Source organism: Dendrobates tinctorius, unplaced genomic scaffold (genome assembly GCF_039654945.1).
Source record: "Dendrobates tinctorius isolate UK_male_01 unplaced genomic scaffold, ASM3965494v1 ptg000211l, whole genome shotgun sequence".
Lineage (NCBI taxonomy): Eukaryota > Metazoa > Chordata > Amphibia > Anura > Dendrobatidae > Dendrobates > Dendrobates tinctorius.
In genome coordinates this window covers 18,526,578-18,547,099 of record NW_027361878.1, presented here as the reverse complement: position 1 = coordinate 18,547,099, position 20,522 = coordinate 18,526,578, and the positions used below count along the sequence as shown (strand labels likewise).

Here is a 20,522-nt window from a genome sequence, read left to right as displayed (position 1 = left end):
CATCCTTCCTTCCGAAGGTTGTGTCCAACTTCCACCTCAATGAGGAAATTTCACTGCCATCCCTTTGCATAGAGTGGAGAAGGCTCTGCATACACTTGACCTCGTCAGGGCATTGCGTATATACGTGTCTAGGACTGCACCCCTCCGGAAGTGTGATTCCCTTTTCCTTCTTCCTGAAGGCGTTCACCAGGGTCTGCCAGCTTCCAAAGCTACCCTTGACAGGTGGATCAAGTCCACCATACAGGAGGCTTACCGCCTTAACAATTCTCTTCCGGCCGGTAGCACGGCACACTCTACGCGGGCGGTAGGGGCCTCCTGGGCTACTCGGCACAACAAGTGTGTACGGCGGCCACTTGGACTAGCCTACACAAGTTTCCAAAACACTACAGAGTCCATGACCTAAGTCCTCAGCGGACGCGAGTCTGGGCAGACGGGTTCTGCAAGCGGCAGTGCCCCAAGTCTAGGGACCTGTTGGCACAATACTTGTCCATTGCTTCCCACCCAGGGACTGCTTTGGAACGTCCCATGGTTCTGTGTCCCCCAATGAGGCGACAGAGTAAAGGAGATTTTTGTGTACTCACCGTAAAATCTCTTTCACTTAGCCTCTAATTGTGGGACACAGCTCCCACCCTGTTGTCCTTATGGGCCGTTGTTACGGTTGAGTTCTAATATTGTTCTTTGAGCTCGTACATAGTGGCCTTCTTACAGGCATGGTTATGTTGTTTCTGTTATGTTCCTCCTAATGCTTTTGCACAAAACTGGTGAAGGCTGACGCCGTCCAGGGGTGTATACTGCAGAGGAGGAGGCATAGTTAATCTTTTTCAGATTATGCATAGTGTCGCTTCCTAGTGGACAGCAGCATAACACCCATGGTTCTGTGTCCCCCAATTAGAGGCTAAGAGAAAGAGATTTTACGGTGAGTACACAAAAATTTCCTTTTCCGTGATTTCGGACAGATAGATGGAGGTATCATGTCACCTTTAATATTGTGTTCTCTTGCTAGATCTTCCAAAATTGCTAGTGCCTGATCTTCCGCCTCTGTTGGAAATAATTTACAGGCATTTTCATTATGAAAAAAGCGTTAAAGAAGTTTCCTGGCAAATAAATGAAGGTCTTTGATTGCATCAAATTTGACTTTATTCAATACATTTAATTCAGTTAAAGAAAATGAATATTCACTGAGAGTGATTACCTTCAAAGAATCCTTCCTGTTATCTGGTGAATATGTAAAATTTCGCTTATTGGGTTGAAATCGTGATGTATGCTTTCTCTTGGGAGTAGAATTAGCCATGCTAGAGACGGAAGAGGAGACACCAGACACGTCACTTATAGGGGGATGGGATGACAAAGATGGAGTTCTATCCCTTATCGAAGCTTTGATGGTGTTACCTTTCCATCTATATATATTACCAGATGCAAAATCCCTCTGGTCTCTATTTAATTTAATGGACTGTTTTTCCTGGATATTTTTAACCCAGGAATCCATTTCTTGATTTAGTTGTGACTCTATCTCCTTGATTTGTTTCGCGGTTAGTTCTTTTTTAACATCCATATACATTTCCTCTATTTTATTATCCAACTCCTGCATGGATTTTAAATTAAGTTTGATCAAAAGTTCCATCAGTTTTTTAAATGTGTCATTACATATATTTTCCCAGTTGGTGATAAACTCATCATCTTCAACAACAACCCTTAGGGTATGTGCACACGGTGCGGATTCTGCTATGGTTCCGCAGCATTTCTGCAGCTGCGGGTCCGCAGTAGATTCTGCTGCGTTGTACAGTACCTTTATTTCCTATGGAAATAAAAAAAAAAAAAAAAAAAGCTGTGCACATGCTGCGGGTTTTTCCGCGCGGTTTTGCTGCGGTTTACAATCCGCAGCATGTCAATTGTTTGGTGCAGAAGCGCTGCAGTTTTACACCTCATCCATTATGAGGTGTAAAACCGCATATAAACCGCAGGACTTCTGTCCTGCGGATTTAAGTGCGGTTTTCTCTACAAAATCCGCAGAGCCAAAAAACTCCGTGTGCACATAGCCTTATTCTCAAACCTCTAGGGATGAGGTGTTTCTGAATGTAGTTCTCAAGAAAAGCTTTGCTCCACCATATTCGTGTTCTCTTATTTAGGAGATGTTTTATATTCTTTAACATTACATGAAATTGTAAACCATTAGTAGTCGGTGTTACAGTGTTAATGTTACCAAAAACTTCATTAATACGTCCTTGCCAAGTAATTTCCCTGGCTTTCAAATCCATCTTTGGACACACAGAGCCTGTGCAGAACAGAGTGAATTATTGTTAAACACAGCAGAGGAAACATTACATAGAAATGTGTATGTATGTATGTGTGTGTATATATATGTATGTGTGTGTGTGTGTGTGTATATATATATATACACACACACACAGTCATGGCCAAAAGTATTGACACCCCTGCAATTCTGTCAGATAATACTCAGTTTCTTCCTGAAAATGATTGCAAGCACAAATTCTTTGGTATTATCTTCATTTAATTTGTCTTAAATGAAAAAACACAAAAGAGAATGAAGCAAGAAGCAAAAAGCGAAACATTGATCATTTCACACAAAACTCCAAAAATGGACCAGACAAAAGTATTGGCACCCTCAGCCTAATACTTGGTTGCACAACCTTTAGCCAAAATAACTGCTACCAACTGCTTCCAGTAACCATCAATGAGTTTCTTACAATGCTCTGCTGGAATTTTAGACCTTCCTTCTTTGGCAAACTGCTCCAGGTCCCTGATATTTCAAGGGTGCCTTCTCCAAACTGCCATTTTTAGTTCTCTCCACAGGTGTTCTATGGGATTCAGGTCTGGACTCATTGCTGGCCACCTTAAAGTCTCCAGTGCTTTCTCTCAAACCATTTTCTAGTGCTTTTTGAAGTGTGTTTTGGGTCATTGTCCTGCTAGAAGACCCATGACCTCTGAGGGAGACCGAGCTTTCTCACACTGGGCCCTACATTATGCTGCAAAATTTTTTGGCAGTCTTCTGACTTCATAATTCCATGCACACGGTCAAGCAGTCCAGTGCCAGAGGCAGCAAAGCAACCCCAAGACATCAAGGAACCTCCGCCATGTTTGACTGTAGGGACCGTGTTCTTTTCTTTGAATGCCTCTTTTTTTCTCCTGTAAACTCTATGTTGATGCCTTTGCCCAAAAAGCTCTACTTTTGTCTCATCTGACCAGAGAACATTCTTCCAAAACGTTTTAGGCTTTTTCAGGTAAGTTTTGGCAAACTCCAGCCTTGTTTTTTTATGTCTCGGGGTAAGAAGTGGGTCTTCCTGGGTCTCCTACCATACAGTCCCTTTTCATTCAGACGCCGACGGATAGTACGGGTCGACACTGTTGTACCCTCGGGCTGCAGAGCAGCTTGAACTTGTTTGGATGTTAGTTGAGGTTCTTTATCCAACATCCGCACAATCTTGTGTTGAAATCTCTTGTCAATTTTTCTTTTCCGTCCACATCTAGGGAGGTTAGCCACAGTGCCACGGGCTTTAAACGTCTTGACACTGCGCACGGTAGACACAGGAACATTCAGGTCTTTGGAGATGGACTTGTAGCCTTGAGATTGCTCATGCTTCCTCACAATTTGGTTTCTCAAGTCCTCAGACAGTTCTTTGGTCTTCATTCTTTTCTCCATGCTCAATGTGGTACACACAAGGACACAGGACAGAGGTTGAGTCAACTTTCATCCATGTCAACTGGCTGCAAGTGTGATTTAGTTATTGCCAACACCTGTTAGGTGCCACAGGTAAGTTACAGGTGCTGTTAATTACACAAATTAGAGAAGCATCACATGATTTTTCGAACAGTGCCAATACTTTTGTCCACCCTCTTTTTTATGTTAGGTGTGGAATTATATCCAATTTGGCTTTAGGACAATTCTTTTTGTGTTTTTTCATTTAAGACAAATTAAACGAAGATAATAATAACAAAAGAATTTGTGTTTGCAATCATTTTCAGGAAGAAACTGAGTATTATCTGACAGAATTGCAGGGGTGTCAATACTTTTGGCCATGACTGTGTGTGTATATATATATATATATATATATATATATATATATATATATATATATATATTTATATTTAAATAATATACCTTAAATGTAACATATCTCTACTGAAAAGATGAATGGCAGACCATTCGGTATCATATATAAATAAGTACTGAGTCCATAGAGATGAAAAAATAATAATAAGACGTAAAGAAAAAATTGTTGATAAAAAACCTTTATTATAAATAGGTTACTTGACGCTGTATACACTAAAAAATCACCATAAAAATTCTATAGATACAAACTTTGTTAATATATCAATGTGATGCAACCCACAGTAAAAAACAGATTGATTAATTAGGCTTGGCCCCAATGTAAAATATAGCACACAAGTATAGTATCAGTAAAATTCAAGAATTTAACATAAAGCACAAAAGATGTAGGTAATAAATTACAAAAATGTGCAAATATACAGTGCTGAGTGCGAATTCATATAGATAATATGCCAAAAAAATGTGTACTATTTATCATAATAAACTAGTCAGAAAATAGTGACTATAGTGCTGAAACAATTAAAATAGTGCAAAAGCCGTGTGAAATCCTGCACTAAACTACCACAAATGAAAAGTGAATGAAAAATAGTGTAAAAATATATAAAGTGATATGTGCAACACAAAAGTGCTGTTAACATATAAATCTCTACTTCAAAATTGTGCCAACATTTAATAGAGTCCCATAGTGCACCATGTACCTACATTAAATAACTAGTGAAATGCACTATTAAGTGCTAAACTGCGTTGTGCTATATTATGGAGGAGGGCCCATAAAAATATCATATAGAGACCTATATGTTGGTCACATATAGGTCTAAAAAAACCATATATAAACAGACCATGTATGAAAAAAGCACAATATCAAACTGACCAACTCAGAATAACATGCAGGGGGCTATAGCTGAAAAAAATACCTGCACAGTGGGTCCACAATGGTAAGGGTTAAGGTGCTTCAACGCGCCCCGACGCGCGTTTCGGATGTGTTCCTTCCTCAGGGGGTGTTACCCATATAAAAACTGCTAGTTTATATATAAAGGAGGCCATTCTCATTGGTGGAGACAGAGTGGTGATGATGCATCAGGAAACCCAGGAAGGTCTCAGCCCCGGCGTCATGTGATCGCTGACGTCAGGTCACGTGACCGCGACCCGTCGTCATGGATACATGTAGATACAGGAAGCGAGACACTATCCGGGGCACTGAACTGCGCATGCGTTCAGCTCCTGTCCACGGCAATAAGGAAGAAATAGACAAAGTTCTAATGATCATAGCTGAATCGCAAAGGAAGGGGGAAGGAGGGGAAAAAAGGAAAGGAAAATACTAATGTAGTGATATCAAAAAACAAGAAGGAAAATGGCTAAAAAATGTAAATTGTAAAGATAAATAATGCTAAATATTGGTAGGAAAAAAGTATAATAATAGAATTAGTGTAATAATGTAATAAATAAAAATAATAAATGAATAAATAGATGAGTAATAATGCTTATGTATATAAACCACATGGTACATCAATGAAAAATACATGAACACATAATCTACATATAAGCTTGATCAATACACATCCATATATACATGCACATGCATGCACACACATACACATACATATGTACATGCACATACACATATACATACACACATCCCCCATGTTTATGCACATAATAGCACACATTAGGGCATATACCTATATATGGAAACGATATGTATCCAACATGAATACACAAGACAATTATCCAATAGTGAAAAATCATATTTATATATATAAAATATCATAGTGAAATGGTCATGAAAATATGTATACATATAAAATAAGCATGAAAAGGAAAAAGGGGGGGAAGAGGGGAAAAAAAGGGAAGGGGGAATGTAAAGGGAATAAGGAAACAAAAATAAATAAAAATAGTCCATCATTCTTCATAATACTCTTCACCCTTTGTAGGTAATCTTCAATCCGTCTACAAGATAGTAGAAATGAGTTCTGAACGACCACCCACGAGTATCCAAGAAAAGGATGAGAAAGGCCAACCACATCAATCTGTATCTGGTAAGTAATACTAAAAAATAATATAAAATATTAGATAAAAAAACTATAAAAGCTAAAAAAGATAAAAAAACCTAAAATATATACACGGTAAATAATGGGTTAATGGTTTACAAAAACGGAGCAAAGCTTATATTCTCATTTAGGCCCATAGGTGAGATGGTGAGTGTCCAAATCCATTTGGTTTCCATTTTAGCTGAATTTTTACTAATACTTCCTCCTCTTATGTGTGGTTGTAGCATGTCAATTCCAGTTACACGTAAAAGAGATGCATCACATTGGTGATGTATTTTAAAATGTCGAGGTATTGTTTTTAACTCATTTAAATCCTCAACATTTTTAGCAGCTTCAATCCCTAAGACGTGCTCTCGGACTCTAACCTTTAGTTGGCGTGTTGTTAAACCAACATAAATAAGTTGGCAAGGGCATGTAGCATGATATACTACAGCTTTTGAAGTACAGGTGATTTGATGTTTTATCTTGTATGTTGTACAGTTTCCTGTATCAGTAAATATATCCGTCCGATTGATATTTGTGCATGCTACACATCTACCACAAGGTTTACATCCATAGTTCTTTTTATTTGTGGAAAGGAAAGTTATTGGCTCGTTCGTATAGTGGCTGCTCACTATTGAGTCACGTATACTCTGGGATTTCCTATATGTAATCTTAGGTCCTTCGCCGACATAGTGAGAATTTATTGGATCGGCCTGTAGAATGGACCATGATTTTTTTAGAATCTGTTGCATAGCTTGAGTTTGGCCATGATATTTTGTAATAAACCTCACACCAGGGTCCGAAGCAGGGGACTTCACTTTGTATAGAACATCCTGTCTTGATCTATGTTTGGCTCTATTATTATTATATGCCCTTTTAAGAGAACGGTTGCTATAGCCACGTTCAATAAATTTCTCCCTGAGTATTTTTGCTTCTCTTTCAAAATCTAAATCCTCTGAGCATATTCTCCTAATTCTTAGGAACCGACCTATCAGTATTGATCTAATAAGTGCAGGAGGGTGTGATGATGACGCATGTAAGAGCGCATTGACAGCCGTTGGTTTGCGGAATGAGTCAGTTTGTAGGCAGTTGTTCCCATCTCTCTTGATCTTAATATCCAAGAAATCAATAGAAGTACAATCATAATGGTATGTCAGATGTATGTCTGATTGGTTCTTATTCAATGTAGAAATGAATTCATTTAACGTCTCAACATTACCCTGCCAAACAATGAAAATATCAATATACCGTGCCCAAAATAGGACACGGTTCATTGATGATAAACAATCCGATAGGAAGAGGTCCTTCTCCCACAGCCCCAGGAACAGATTAGCATACGAGGGCGCAAAAGATGCCCCCATTGCTGTGCCCTGGAGCTGCAGATAGCAGGACCTCTTAAATAAAAAGAAATTGTGCGAAAGCGAGAATTCCAGTAGCTGAACAATGAAGTCTCTCTTAGATGGAGTGATGTTGGAAGAGCTCAGAAAGAATTGAGGCTCTTATTCCATCAGTATGGCGAATATTGGTATACAGTAATTCTATGTCGCAGGTTACCAATAAAGTATCTGCCTCAATATGAAGTCCATCAATCTTTTTCAAAAAGTCTCCACTATCCTTTATAAAAGATGGTAACTCAGAAACTAAAGGTTGGAGCTGTGAGTCAATATATTTATTGACATTCTACAGGTAGTTGTTACAACCAGATATTATAGGTCTTCCTGGTGGAGGAGACTGATTTTTGTGTGCTTTAGGTAAAAAGTACAAAGTAGATATTGTATGCTCAACAATTTGTAGGGCATGAAAAAGTTCTTTAGAGATAATTTCTTTATGTCTTGCCATTTGTAAGATTGTCAGTAATTCAGACTTATACTTGTTCAAAGGATTGAAAGTCAATTTCCTGTAGCATTTGGTATCAGATGTCTGAAAGCTTCTGCTTCATACATCACTTTCGGCCGTATAACAATATTTCCACCTTTGTCGGATGGTTTCAAAATTACATCCTGTAGGTCCTTCATCCGTCTCTCGGCCATTCTTTCTTCCCTACTAATATTATTGTGATACGGATGTTTTGGTATTTTGTCAGTCTTTACTCACCGTTTTGAGGAAGATATCGACAGCTGGGCAAATAGAGTGGGGAATTTCCGTGATTTCGGACAGATAGATGGAGGTATCATGTCACCTTTAATATTGTGTCCTCTTGCTAGATCTTCCAAAATTGCTAGTGCCACCTGTTCCGTCTCTGTTGGAAATAATTTACAGGCATTTTCATTATGAAAAAAGCGTTTAAAAAGAAGTTTCCTGGCAATTAAATGAAGGTCTTTGATTGCATCAAATTTATCAAAATTGACTTTATTCAATACATTTAATTCAGTTAAAGAAAATGAATATTCACTGAGATTGATTACCTTCAAAGAATCCTTCCTGTTATCTGGTGAATATGTAAAATTTCGCATATTGGGTTGAAATCGTGATGTACGCTTTCTCTTGGGAGTAGAATTAGCCATGCTAGAGACGGAAGAGGAGGCACCAGACACGTCACTTATAGGGGGATGGGATGACAAAGATGGAGTTCTATCCCTTATCGAAGCTTTGATGGTGTTACCTTTCCATCTATATATATTACCAGATGCAAAATCCCTCTGGTCTCTTTTTAATTTAATGGACTGTTTTTCTTGGATATTTTTAACCCAGGAATCCATTTCTTGATTTAGTTGTGACTCTATCTCCTTGATTTGCTCCGCAGTTAGTTCTTTTTTAACATCCATATACATTTCCTCTATTTTCTTATCCAACTCCTGCATGGATTTTAAATTAAGTTTGATCAAAAGTTCCATCAGTTTTTTAGATGTGTCATTACATTTATTTTCCCAGTTGGTGATAAACTCCTCATCTTCAACAACAAAAGAGGGTGTAACCCTTATTCTCAAACCTCTAGGGATGAGGTGTTTCTGAATGTAGTTCTCAAGAAAAGCTTTGCTCCACCATATTCGTGTTCTGTTATTTAGGAGATGTTTTATATTCTTTAAAATTACATCAAATTGTAAACCATTAGTAGTCGGTGTTAGTGTTAATATTACCAAAAACTTCATTTATACGTCCTTGCCAAGTAATTTCCCTGGCTTTCAAATCCATCTTTGGACACACAGAGCCTGTGCAGAACACAGTGAATTATTGTTAAACACAGCAGAGGAAACACTACATAGAAATGTGTGTGTGTGTATATATATATATATATATATATATATATATATATATATATATATTCATTAAAAATAATATACCTTAAATATAACATATCTCTACTGAAAAGATGAATGGCAGACCATTCGGTATCATATATAAATAAGTACTGAGTCCATAGAGATGAAAAAATAATAATAAGACGAAAAGAAAAAATTGTTGATAAAAAAACCTTTATTATAAATAGGTTACTTGACGCTGTATACACTAGAAAAGCACCATAAGAATTCTATAGATACAAACTTTGTTAATATATCAATGTGATACAACCCACAGTAAAAAATTAGATTAATTACTTTGGCTTGACCACAATGTAAAATATAGCACACAAGTATAGTATCAGTAAAATTCAAGAATTTAACATAAAGCACAAAAGATGTAGGTAATAAATAACAAAAATGTGCAAATATACAGTGCTAAGTGCGAATTCATATAGATAATATGCCAAAAAAATGTGAACTATTTATCATAATAAACTAGTCAGAAAATAGTGACTATAGTGCTGAAACAATTAAAATAGTGCAAAAGCCGTGTGAAATCCTGCTCTAAACTACCACAAATAAAAAGTGAATGAAAAATAGTGTAAAAATATAAAGTGATATGTGCAACACAAAAGTGATGTTTACATATAAATCTCTACTTCAAAATTGTGCCAACATTTAGTAGAGTCCCATAGTGCACCATGTACCTACATTAAATAATTGTAGGGAAATGCACTATTAAGTGCCAAATTGCATTGTGCTATATTATGGAGGAGGGCCCATAAAAATATCATATAGAGAGCTATATGTTGGTCACATATAGGTCTAAAAAAACCCATATATAAACAGACCATGTATGGAAAAAGCACAATATCAAACTGACCACCTCAGAATAACATACAGGGGGCTATAGCTGTAAAAAATACCTGCACAGTGGGTCCACAATGGTAAGGGTTAAGGTGCTTCAATGTGCCCCGACACGCGTTTCGGATGTGTTCCTTCGTCAGGGGGTGTTACCCATATGAAAACCGCTATTTTATATATGAAAAGGAGGCCATTCTCATTGGTGGAGCCGGAGTGGTGATGATGCATCCGCATCAGGAAACCCAGGAAGGTCTCAGCCCCGGCATCATGTGATCGCTGACGACAGGTCACGTGACCGCGACCCATCGTCATGGATACATGTAGACGCAGGAAGTGAGACACTATCCGGGGCACTGAACTGCGCATGCGTGCAACTCCTGTCCACAGCAATAAGGAAGAAATAGACAAAGTTCTAATGATCATAGCTGAATCGCAAAGGAAGGAGGGAAAAAAGGAAAGGAAAATACTAATGTAGTGGTATCAAAAAACAAGAAGGAAAATGGATAAAAAAATTAAAGTGTAAAGATAATACTAAACATTGGTAGGAAAAAAGTATAATAGAATTATAGTGTAATAATGTAATAAATAAAAACAATAAATAAATGAATAAATAGATGAGTAATAATGCTTATGTATATAAACCACATGGTACATCAATGACAAAGATAAATACATGAACACATAATCTACATATAAGCTTGATCAATACACATCCATTTATACATGTACACACACATATACATACGCACATCCCCCATGTTTATGCACATAATAGCACACATTAGGACATATACCTATATATGCAAACGATATGTATCCAACATGCATACACAAGACAATTATCCAATAGTGAAAAATCATATATAAATCATAGTGAAATGGTCATGAAAATATATATACATATAAAATAAGCATGGAAAGGAAAAAAAGGGTGGGGGGAAGGGGGAATGGAAGGGGAATAAGGAAACAAAAGTAAATAAAAATAGTCCATCATTCTTCATAATACTCTTCACCCTTTGTAGGTTATCTTCAATCCGTCTACAAGATAGTAGAAATGAGTGCTGAACGACCACCCACGAGTATCCAAGAAAAGGATGAGGAAAGCCAACCACATCAATCTGTATCTGGTAAGTAATACTAAAAAATAATATAAAATATTAGATAAATAAAAATAAAACTATAAAAGCTAAACAATGTAAAAAAACTAAAATATATACACGGTAAAAAATGGGTTAATTGGTTTGCAAAAGCGGAGCAAAGCTTATATTCTCATTTAGGCCCATAGGTGAGACAGTGTTGAGTGTCCAAATCCATTTGGTTTCCATTTTAGCTGAATTTTTTCTAATTCTTCCTCCTCTTATGTGTGGTTGTAGCATGTCAATTCCAGTTACACGTAAAAGAGATGCATCACATTGGTGATGTATTTTAAAATGTCGAGGTATTGTTTTTAACTCATTTAAATCCTCAACATTTTTAGCAGCTTCAATCCCTAAGACGTGCTCTCGGACTCTAACCTTTAGTTGGCGTGTTGTTAAACCAACATAAATAAGTTGGCAAGGGCATGTAGCATGATACACTACAGCTTTTGAAGTACAGGTGATTTGATGTTTTATCTTGTATGTTGTACAGTTTCCTGTATCAGTAAATACACTCACTGGCCACTTTATTAGGTACACCTGTCCAACTGTGTGTTAAGACTTAATTTCTAATCAGCCAATCACATGGCGGCAACTCAGTGCATTTAGGCATGTAGACATGGTCAAGACAATCTCCTGCAGTTCAAACCGAGCATCAGTATGGGGAAGAAAGGTGATTTGAGTGCCTTTGAACGTTGCATGATTGTTGGTGCCAGAAGGGCTGGTCTGAGTATTTCAGAAACTGCTGATCTACTGGGATTTTCACGCACAACCATCTCTAGGGTTTACAGAGAATGGTCCGAAAAAGAAAAAAAATCCAGTGAGCGGCAGTTCTGTGGCCGGAAATGCCTTGTTGATGCCAGAGGTCAGAGGAGAATGGGCATACTGGTTCGAGCTGATAGAAAGGCAACAGTGACTCAAATTGCCACCCGTTACAACCAAGGTAGGCAGAAGAGCATCTCTGAACGCACAGTGCGTCGAACTTTGAGGCAGATGGGCTACAGCAGCAGAAGACCACACTGGGTACCACTCCTCTCAGCTAAGAACAGGCATCTGATGGCTACTTTCAGCAGGATAATGCGCCATGTCATAAAGCTCGAATCATCTCAGATTGGTTTCTTGAACATGACAATGAGTTCACTGTACTCAAATGGCCTCCTCAGTCACCAGATCTCAATCCAATAGAGCATCTTTGGAATGTGGTGGAACGGGAGATTCGCATCAGGGATGTGCAGCCGACAAATCTGCGCCAACTGTGTGATGCCATCATGTCAATATGGTCCAAAATCTCTGAGGAATGCTTCCAGCACCTTGTTGAATCTCTGCCACGAAGAATTGAGGCAGTTCTGAAGGCAAAAGGGGGTCCAACCCGTTACTAGCATGGTGTACCTAATAAAGTGGCCAGTGAGTGTATATCCGTCCGATTGATATTTGTGCATGCTACACATCTACCACAAGGTTTACATCCATAGTTCTTTTTATTTGTGGAAAGGAAAGTTATTGGCTCGTTCGTATAGTGGCTGCTCACTTGAGTTACGTATACTCTGGGATTTCCTATAGGTGATCTTAGGTCCTTCGCCGACATAGTGAGAAATTATTGGATCGGCCTGTAGAATGGACCATGATTTTTTTCAGAATCTGTTGCTTAGCTTGAGGTTGGCCATGATATTTTGTAATAAACTTCACACCAGGGTCCAAAGCAGGGGACTTCACTTTGTATAGAACATCCTGTCTTGATCTATGTTTGACTCTTTTATATGCCCTTTTAAGAGAACAGTTGCTATAGCCACGTTCAATAAATTTCTCCCTGAGTATTTTTGCTTCTCTTTCAAAATCTAAATCCTCTGAGCATATTCTCCTAATTCTTAGGAACTGACCTATCGGTATTGATCTAATAAATGCAGGAGGGTGTGATGATGACGCATGTAAGAGCGCATTGACAGCCGTTGGTTTGCGGAATAAGTCAGTTTGTAGGCAGTTGTTCCCATCGCTCTTGATCTTAATATCCAAGAAATCAATAGAAGTACAGTCATAATGATATGTCAGATGTATGTTTGATTGGTTTTTATTCAATGTAGAAATGAATTCATTTAAAGTGTCAACATTACCCTGCCAAACAATGAAAATATCATCAATATACCGTGCCCAAAATAGGACACGGTCCATTGATGATAAACAATCCGATAGGAAGAGGTCCCTCTCCCACAGCCCCAGGAACAGATTAGCATACGAGGGCGCAAAAGACGCCCCCATTGCTGTGCCCTAGAGCTGCAGATAGAAGGACCCGTTAAATAAAAAGAAATTGTGTGAAAGCGAGAATTCCAGTAGTTGAACAATTAAGTCTCTCTTAGATGGAGGGATGTTGGAAGAGTTTAGAAAGAATTGTGAGACTCTTATTCCATCAGTATGGCGAATATTGGTATACAGTGATTCTATGTCGCAGGTTACCAATAAAGTATCTGCCTCAATATGAAGTCCATCAATCTTTTTCAAAAAGTCTCCACTATCCTTTATAAAAGATGGTAACTCAGAAACTAAAGGTTGGAGCTGTGAGTCAATATATTTGTTGACATTCTCCAGGTAGTTGTTACACCCAGATATTATAGGTCTTCCTGGTGGAGTAGACTGACCTATTTATAATAAAGGTTTTTTATCAACAATTTTTTCTTTACGTCTTATTATTTTTTCATCTATATGGACTCAGTACTTATTTATGCTGATAGGCTGTGCATGGTGGAAGGTAACTTACACAATAAGATGTAAGCAATAGAATTATAAATCCCTCAATTCGTGAGAACGGCAAGAATTTTTAATTGCAAAGTTTGTTTTTACAAGCTCGATTCAATTTTGCCCGTGAGATAACCCCTTTACGGGCTCATACTCACATGCGAGAAACTCGGACGAGCCTCGCTCATCAAAACTCGGCACTGCTGCTGGCACTCGGATCGGAGCGTTGAGCTGCATGTATTTCTATGCGTCCGCATGCTCCACTCCCAAATGCCGGCGGCAGTGCCGAGTATTGACGTGCGAGACTCATCCGAGTTTCTTACATGTGAGTATGAGCCCTAAAACTGCAGTAATTCACATTAAAACCACATGCATGTTTTGCATTGTTCTCATTTGCAAGTCTTAAATACTGAGATTGCATGGGTTATAGCAATCACAATGACTACCTGTGGGGAAAAAAGTTTTCAGTTATTTTTTTATTTTTGTTTTAAACACTAAAACACTTTCCATTGATCTACAATTAAAGGCAATAAAAATGTGGGAACTCCTAATATATTAGTTAATGGCTTATTTTCTAATATGCATGAAAAAATTAGCCAGTGACCATAGCTTTCTGGAGGCAGGTTGACATTCTTCTTTCAATTTTGTAGATTTCAAAAGAAGATTCCAAAAAGTGCCAGTAACAGATTCCCAGGCACATTAGCTGCCTGGACCCTTAAATGTTTTGTACCCCGGGTTAGACGGCTAAAATCAGTTGATTGGTTGGGTAGGGTCAGGCGCAGTTTTACTGTCATTCGTTGTTTGTTTTGTTTAATGCTTCTTGCATACTTTTTGCAGGATAACCACTGTTTTGTGGTTAAACACGTGTTGTTCCAGTTTGCACTTGTAACAAAACGCATTAGCTACATGTGGCTATGGCTCAATGGTGATGTTTGGTCTCTCATGAGTAGGGACTTGTTTCCTTTTGGGGGGAAACCATCAGGCTATGTGCGCATGCTGTAGATTCACCAGCGGATTTTTCCGTGCGGATCCGCAGGTAAAATGTCCTGCGGTTTTACCTGCGGATTGGCCAGCGGTTTTCCCCTGCAGTTTCACACCTTGACAATCAAATAGGTGGCAAACCGCAGCGGAATCCGCAGAAAGAATTGACATGTCAATTCTTTCTGCGGATTTAAAACCTCAGCTTTTCCGCAGTGAAAAAACCTCAGCATGTGCACAGCAGATTGTAAATCCCATAGACTTGCATGGTACTGTACACTGTCTGCAGAACTGCTGCAGATCCGCAGCAGAATCCGCAGCATGTGCGAATACCCTCATATGTTGCCACCAACTTTTTTTTTTCCCTTCTGGCGAAACCTTGAGCTTGCACGTTGAGTCATTAAACAATTCACCGCATCCAAAACTTGTCTTGGAGCCCTACCTTTAATTGCAAATTTTACGGCCAAAATCATTTGTGCGACTCGTTGTCATTTGACCATATTAAAGATGCAATTTCACTGTAAAGAGACAACCAAATTGCAGACAACTTTGGATTGAAGGTTCAGACGGGACGTCAAATAAGACCAAAAGGAAAAAAAAACAAACAATCATGTAGATTAAAATTTGACTCCACGAACATTATTAGATGGGACGACATATTGCGACTTCTCCATGAACCTATTGCACGACCATTGTCGCTGTGAAGCCCTCGCCTTGGGCGGCTAACAGTGGCACCTTTGCGATTTGTTTTTTTGTGGCTTGCATGCTGTTTTACAAAAGTAGGTCAGCAGACATTTATATTAATACAATTGGTGAAAATTTTTACTTGCTTCACTGTAGTTCACGTGCTGCAATGTTTCTGGCAAACCAGCCAATGTGTAGAAGAAGGAGTTACCCATAACTAGCACTTTGGGACCCTCCTTCCACTGCACACTCTTTCTATGGCTATATTCACACATCTGTGTGTCGCGATCCTAGCCCACAAATCAGCGTGGGTCTGCTGATCGACATTAACAGTCTCATAGTCATATACAGTGTGATAGGTTTGGGTTGGTTGGGAGACTTGTAGCTGCAGACCGTGACACACAGATGTGCGAATATAGCCTGAAGATTGTTTTTTTTGCCTGAAACGTTGCATCAGATCCGTTTCGGCAGATCATCCCTTAATCACTGGACCCAAACAGTGATTCCCAGCGATCCATTGTAATTGGTGGTGGAGCCAAGCCAGTGTTGTATTACATTGTTGCGTCCCCACATAGAAAACAAAGCTTTACATAGTTCCCATTTAAATCCAGTGCACTGTCCATTAAATGCAAAGATTTACTGTCCATAAAATGCACATATGTACTGGGTCTTTAACAGCACGAGTCTGTTTGCAGCTCCTCTGACTATGGCTGGGTTCAGACAGCTGTATATCACAGTCTGTATACGAGTCATAATGCATGGACTAATTGCAGGTTCCCTGACGTGAAGTTACGCCTCATAGGCATATATAGAGGTGCTTCAAAGTTTGTGAGCCCTTCAGAATTTTACATATTTCTGCAGAAATTTGAGCTAAAACTACATCAGGTTTTAAAACAAATCATGAAAATAGATACCCCCCCCCCCCCCGATCAATCAAAGGAGTAAAAATAATAATAGAGGAAAAGGATCCAATATCACACCTGTGAGTGGCTAAATTACGTGAACCTTTGCTTTCAGTACCTGGTGTGACACCTTGTGCAGCAATAATTGCATCTCGGTATTTCTGGAAATTCTTGTTTTGTCCTTCATGATGTCGACTTGGGGGAATTTTTACTATTTTCCTCCCTACAAAACAGCTTCAACTTTATTATATTGGTGTTTTTCTCCCATGAATTGCTCACTTCAGTTCCTTTCACGGAATTAAACTTTGTCTTGGCCTTTCCATTACTTGAACTTTATTCCTTAACCATTATTTTGCAGAAAGACTTGCGTGCTTTGGTCGTCTTGCTGCATGAACCACGTCCTCTTGGAATTCAGTTCATAGACAGGTGACTTGTCATCGTTTAGAATTTGCTGATCAAATTCAGAACTCATTGTTCCATTAATGAAGGCAGAAGTCCTGGCCCAGATGCAGCAAAACAAGCCCAAGCCATGATACTACCACCCCCGTGTTTCACAGATGGCATGAGGTTTTTATGCTGTAATGCAGTGTTTTTCTTTCTCTAAACATAACTCTTCCCATGTAATCCAAAATACTCTATTATGTTTTCATCTGTCTAAAAACATTGTTCCAATGACCTTTAGCAAACTGCAGATGGGCAGCAATGTTCTTTTTGAAGAGTAGGGATGGTCTCCTTGCAATCCTTCAATGCTCATGATTGTTTTCTTGCTGATAAATTCATGAACATTAACATTAGCTAATGTGAGTGAGAGTGGCCTTTTGTTGCTTATAGGTATTCTTGGGTTCCTTTGTGACCTCGTGGACTATTATTTGCCTTGCTCGCTCTTGGAGTGATCAATGTTTGTTGACCACACCCGAGAAAGGTAATAATGGTCTTGAAATTCCTCCATTTATTCATCGTCTGTCTGACTGTGGCTTGACGGAGTCCAAACTCTTTAGAGATGGTTTCATAACCTTTTCCAGCCTGATTAGCATCCTCTTCTGAGGACCTCAGAAATCTCCTTTGTTCGTACCATGATTCTCTGGTCACACGCTTGTTGTGAAGATCAGATTTTGATAAATCCCTCTTCTTTAAATAAAACAGGTAGCCAACTCACACCGGATTGTCATCCCATTGATAGAAAATGCCAGACTGTAATTTCAACTTCAAATCATGTGCTAATCTTGAAGGTTCACATACTTTTATCACTAACTGCCATGATATCAGATCTTTCTACTCAATAAAAAAAAATGATAAAGTAATATTTTTTTTACTCATTTGTATGATTTAGTCTTTTCATCTACTTTTAGGACTTGGGTGAAGTGTTGATATAGTTTTAGTTCAAATTCATGCAGAAATTATGAAAATTCTGAAGGATTCGTAAACTTTCCAGTACCACTTCATGAAGCTGTATGTTCTAGTTGGGAGACCCCCAGTAAGTTCATGCATTTTAGTCTATATACGGGCCTGACTAATCAATAAATGTGACACCCCCCCCCCCCCATTCCATATTAACTCATATTAACCCCCCCTTTTTAAAATAATTAAAAAAAAAAAATTTCAGAACCTGATAAGACTTTTAAAATATCTTGAAAAGCAATTTTCGATCAGGGAAGTTGAGCTAATATATATTTTTTAATCGTATCATGTAAGGTACAATATGTGAGCACCAGACCGAATAAAGCAAATCATGTAGTGGCCACTTGTCAAAGGGTTTTTTTTTTCCACTCTGGCAATTTTAATGTACTGGTTTGCAAAATGTGTGTTTCGTAGGTTACGTAAAATACAAAATAATTTTTCATTTTCTCCTGTAGAGATACCTTGTCTTTTTTTTTTGGTCTCTCATGATTTTTTTTTTTTTAATTTTTATATTACTGTTTTTTAGATACAAGTTATGCAAGCTCAATCTCAGTAGATGCCATGTATCCAGATCCGTCTGATTCATTTCCTGGCGGGCTGTTCCCAGGTTCTTTTGATTGGAGTTCCCCAGATAGTAGTAGTGAGGGGCGAAACAACATCGGAGGAGTAGCCGGGCAAGAGGCCTGTGAAGAAAAGGCTTCCAGGCCAGGAAATAGCCGAGTCCCTGGAAAAGACCACAGGCGTTACTACCATAACCACTGGAGACTAGAATATTTGATGGACTTTAATCCCCGCTGTCATAGTATGAACTGTATGGTTTGTGGCAGTTCTTTGGCCACTTTAAAACTCAGCACCATCAAGCGACACATACGCCAGAAGCACCCCTATTCCATCTACTGGACTCCTTCTGACAAGGAGGTCATCATTAGTAGCTGGGAGGCGCACCTAGGCGTCGATGCTCAGACACTTGCTGGAAGTGAGGAGCACATGGCAGGTAATTCTGTGCCAGTTATGAATGTTTGCCTGGTTTCTTTCAGTAACTTCCAAAGTTCTGTGCTTGTAATAATTACTTATTTAACAGCAGAAAAAAAAAAAATCTTTATCCAGATTTCTTCATGTGACTAATTATCGCCCATGTTCTTTTGAGAGCTATGCCCCTCTGGCAGACCTCATTTTTCAATACAGTTGTGGGTGGTCATCTCACAGAGGTTTTCTTGTAATTGCAATATAAAAAAAATCAAATATTCAGGGCTCCAGATGGTGACTAAAAATACAGTTTGACTCCAGATTTCAGAGTTGGCCAAAGGTGCCTTTTTCTTTGCATTGTGCCGTTGCTTTGTTATTCATCCTAGAAATTTATGAATGACGGTTGGGGTGTGTGTCCCTACACGGTCTGATACCATCCAATCAGTGGGCAGCACTGTAGGGACACACCCCTCTAATCAAGAGAAATGTAACAACCAGTTAACAATTTATTAATACGGTTGTGGCCAAGAGTTTCAGACTGACATAAATTTTGCTTTTCTCAACATTTGCGGCTTCTGTGTTTTTAGATTTTACAGTCAGATATTTCTCTGGTTACTGAAGTGCAATTTTCGTCATTTCATTGACCAAATAATATCAAATTTATGCAAAGATTCAATATTTATAGCATTGACCCTTAGTTTTCAAGACTCCTGCCCTTCTTCCCTGGCAGCTGGATATCAGCTTCTGGGCCAAATCCTGACTGATGACAACCCATTCTTGCCTAATCAGTTCTTGGAGTTTATCACAATTTCTATGTTTTTTTTTTTTTTGTCCATCCGATTTTTGAGAATGGACCACATGTTCTCAATGGGATTGATTGAGATCTGGGGAATATCCAGGCCTTGAACCCAAAATTTCAATGTTTTTCTCACTCAGCCACTTAGTTATCATTTTTGCCTTCTGACATGGTTTCCATGCTGAAAAAAAAAATAATTGTTTATCACTAAATTACTCCTGGATCATTGGGAAAAGTTGCTGTTGAAGGAGATTTAGATCCTATGCTTTCTTCATGGCAGTGTGCTTAGGCAAAATTGGGAGTGAGCCCCCACACATGAATGTTCTCACGATACTTTACTGTTGGCAGACACACGACTCATGGTGACACTTAACTTTTCTTCTCCTTACAAGCATCAATGGTCCTAGGTTTATTCTGACTGGCGGAAGCGTGCGCTGGAGTAAATTGCGCCAATTTCATCAAGAGACATGCACCTCTTAATAAATTTGGTGCATATTTTATCTTCAGAGCGCCACCGCAATGAATGTACTCTAGTTTTACGCTAATGAAAACTGATCAATCGGGCTGTACAGGAGGGTGAAGTATAATAGATCTTATTAATAGGAGAATGGATGGCTTGTAAAGGAGAAGGAAATCGTAAAGAGCTACAGAGTTCACATAGAACATTGTGACTCGTAATCCTATATAATGTGAATGCATTGCCTTGCTGCTGTTCTCAAAGCTGCATTCACAATTCTGCCAGTTGTCCTTAGAA

At 38.7% G+C, this 20,522-nt stretch overlaps 1 protein-coding gene across 7 annotated transcripts in view; it reads left to right on the top strand.

Annotated features, from left to right (window-relative positions):
* ZFTA (zinc finger translocation associated) overlaps positions 1-20,522 on the top strand; it is an 82,517-nt gene that overhangs the window by 50,094 nt on the left and 11,901 nt on the right. For 5 of the 7 annotated variants that reach the window (XM_073554555.1, XM_073554551.1, XM_073554552.1 and 2 more), the window contains 3 exons: positions 5,998-6,102; positions 11,204-11,308; positions 18,533-19,000. In XM_073554555.1, coding sequence (XP_073410656.1) covers positions 5,998-6,102; positions 11,204-11,308; positions 18,533-19,000 — 678 coding nt within the window. The remainder of the gene's footprint in view (positions 1-5,997; positions 6,103-11,203; positions 11,309-18,532; positions 19,001-20,522) is intronic. The other 2 variants (XM_073554554.1, XM_073554557.1) reach the window with 2 other exon arrangements.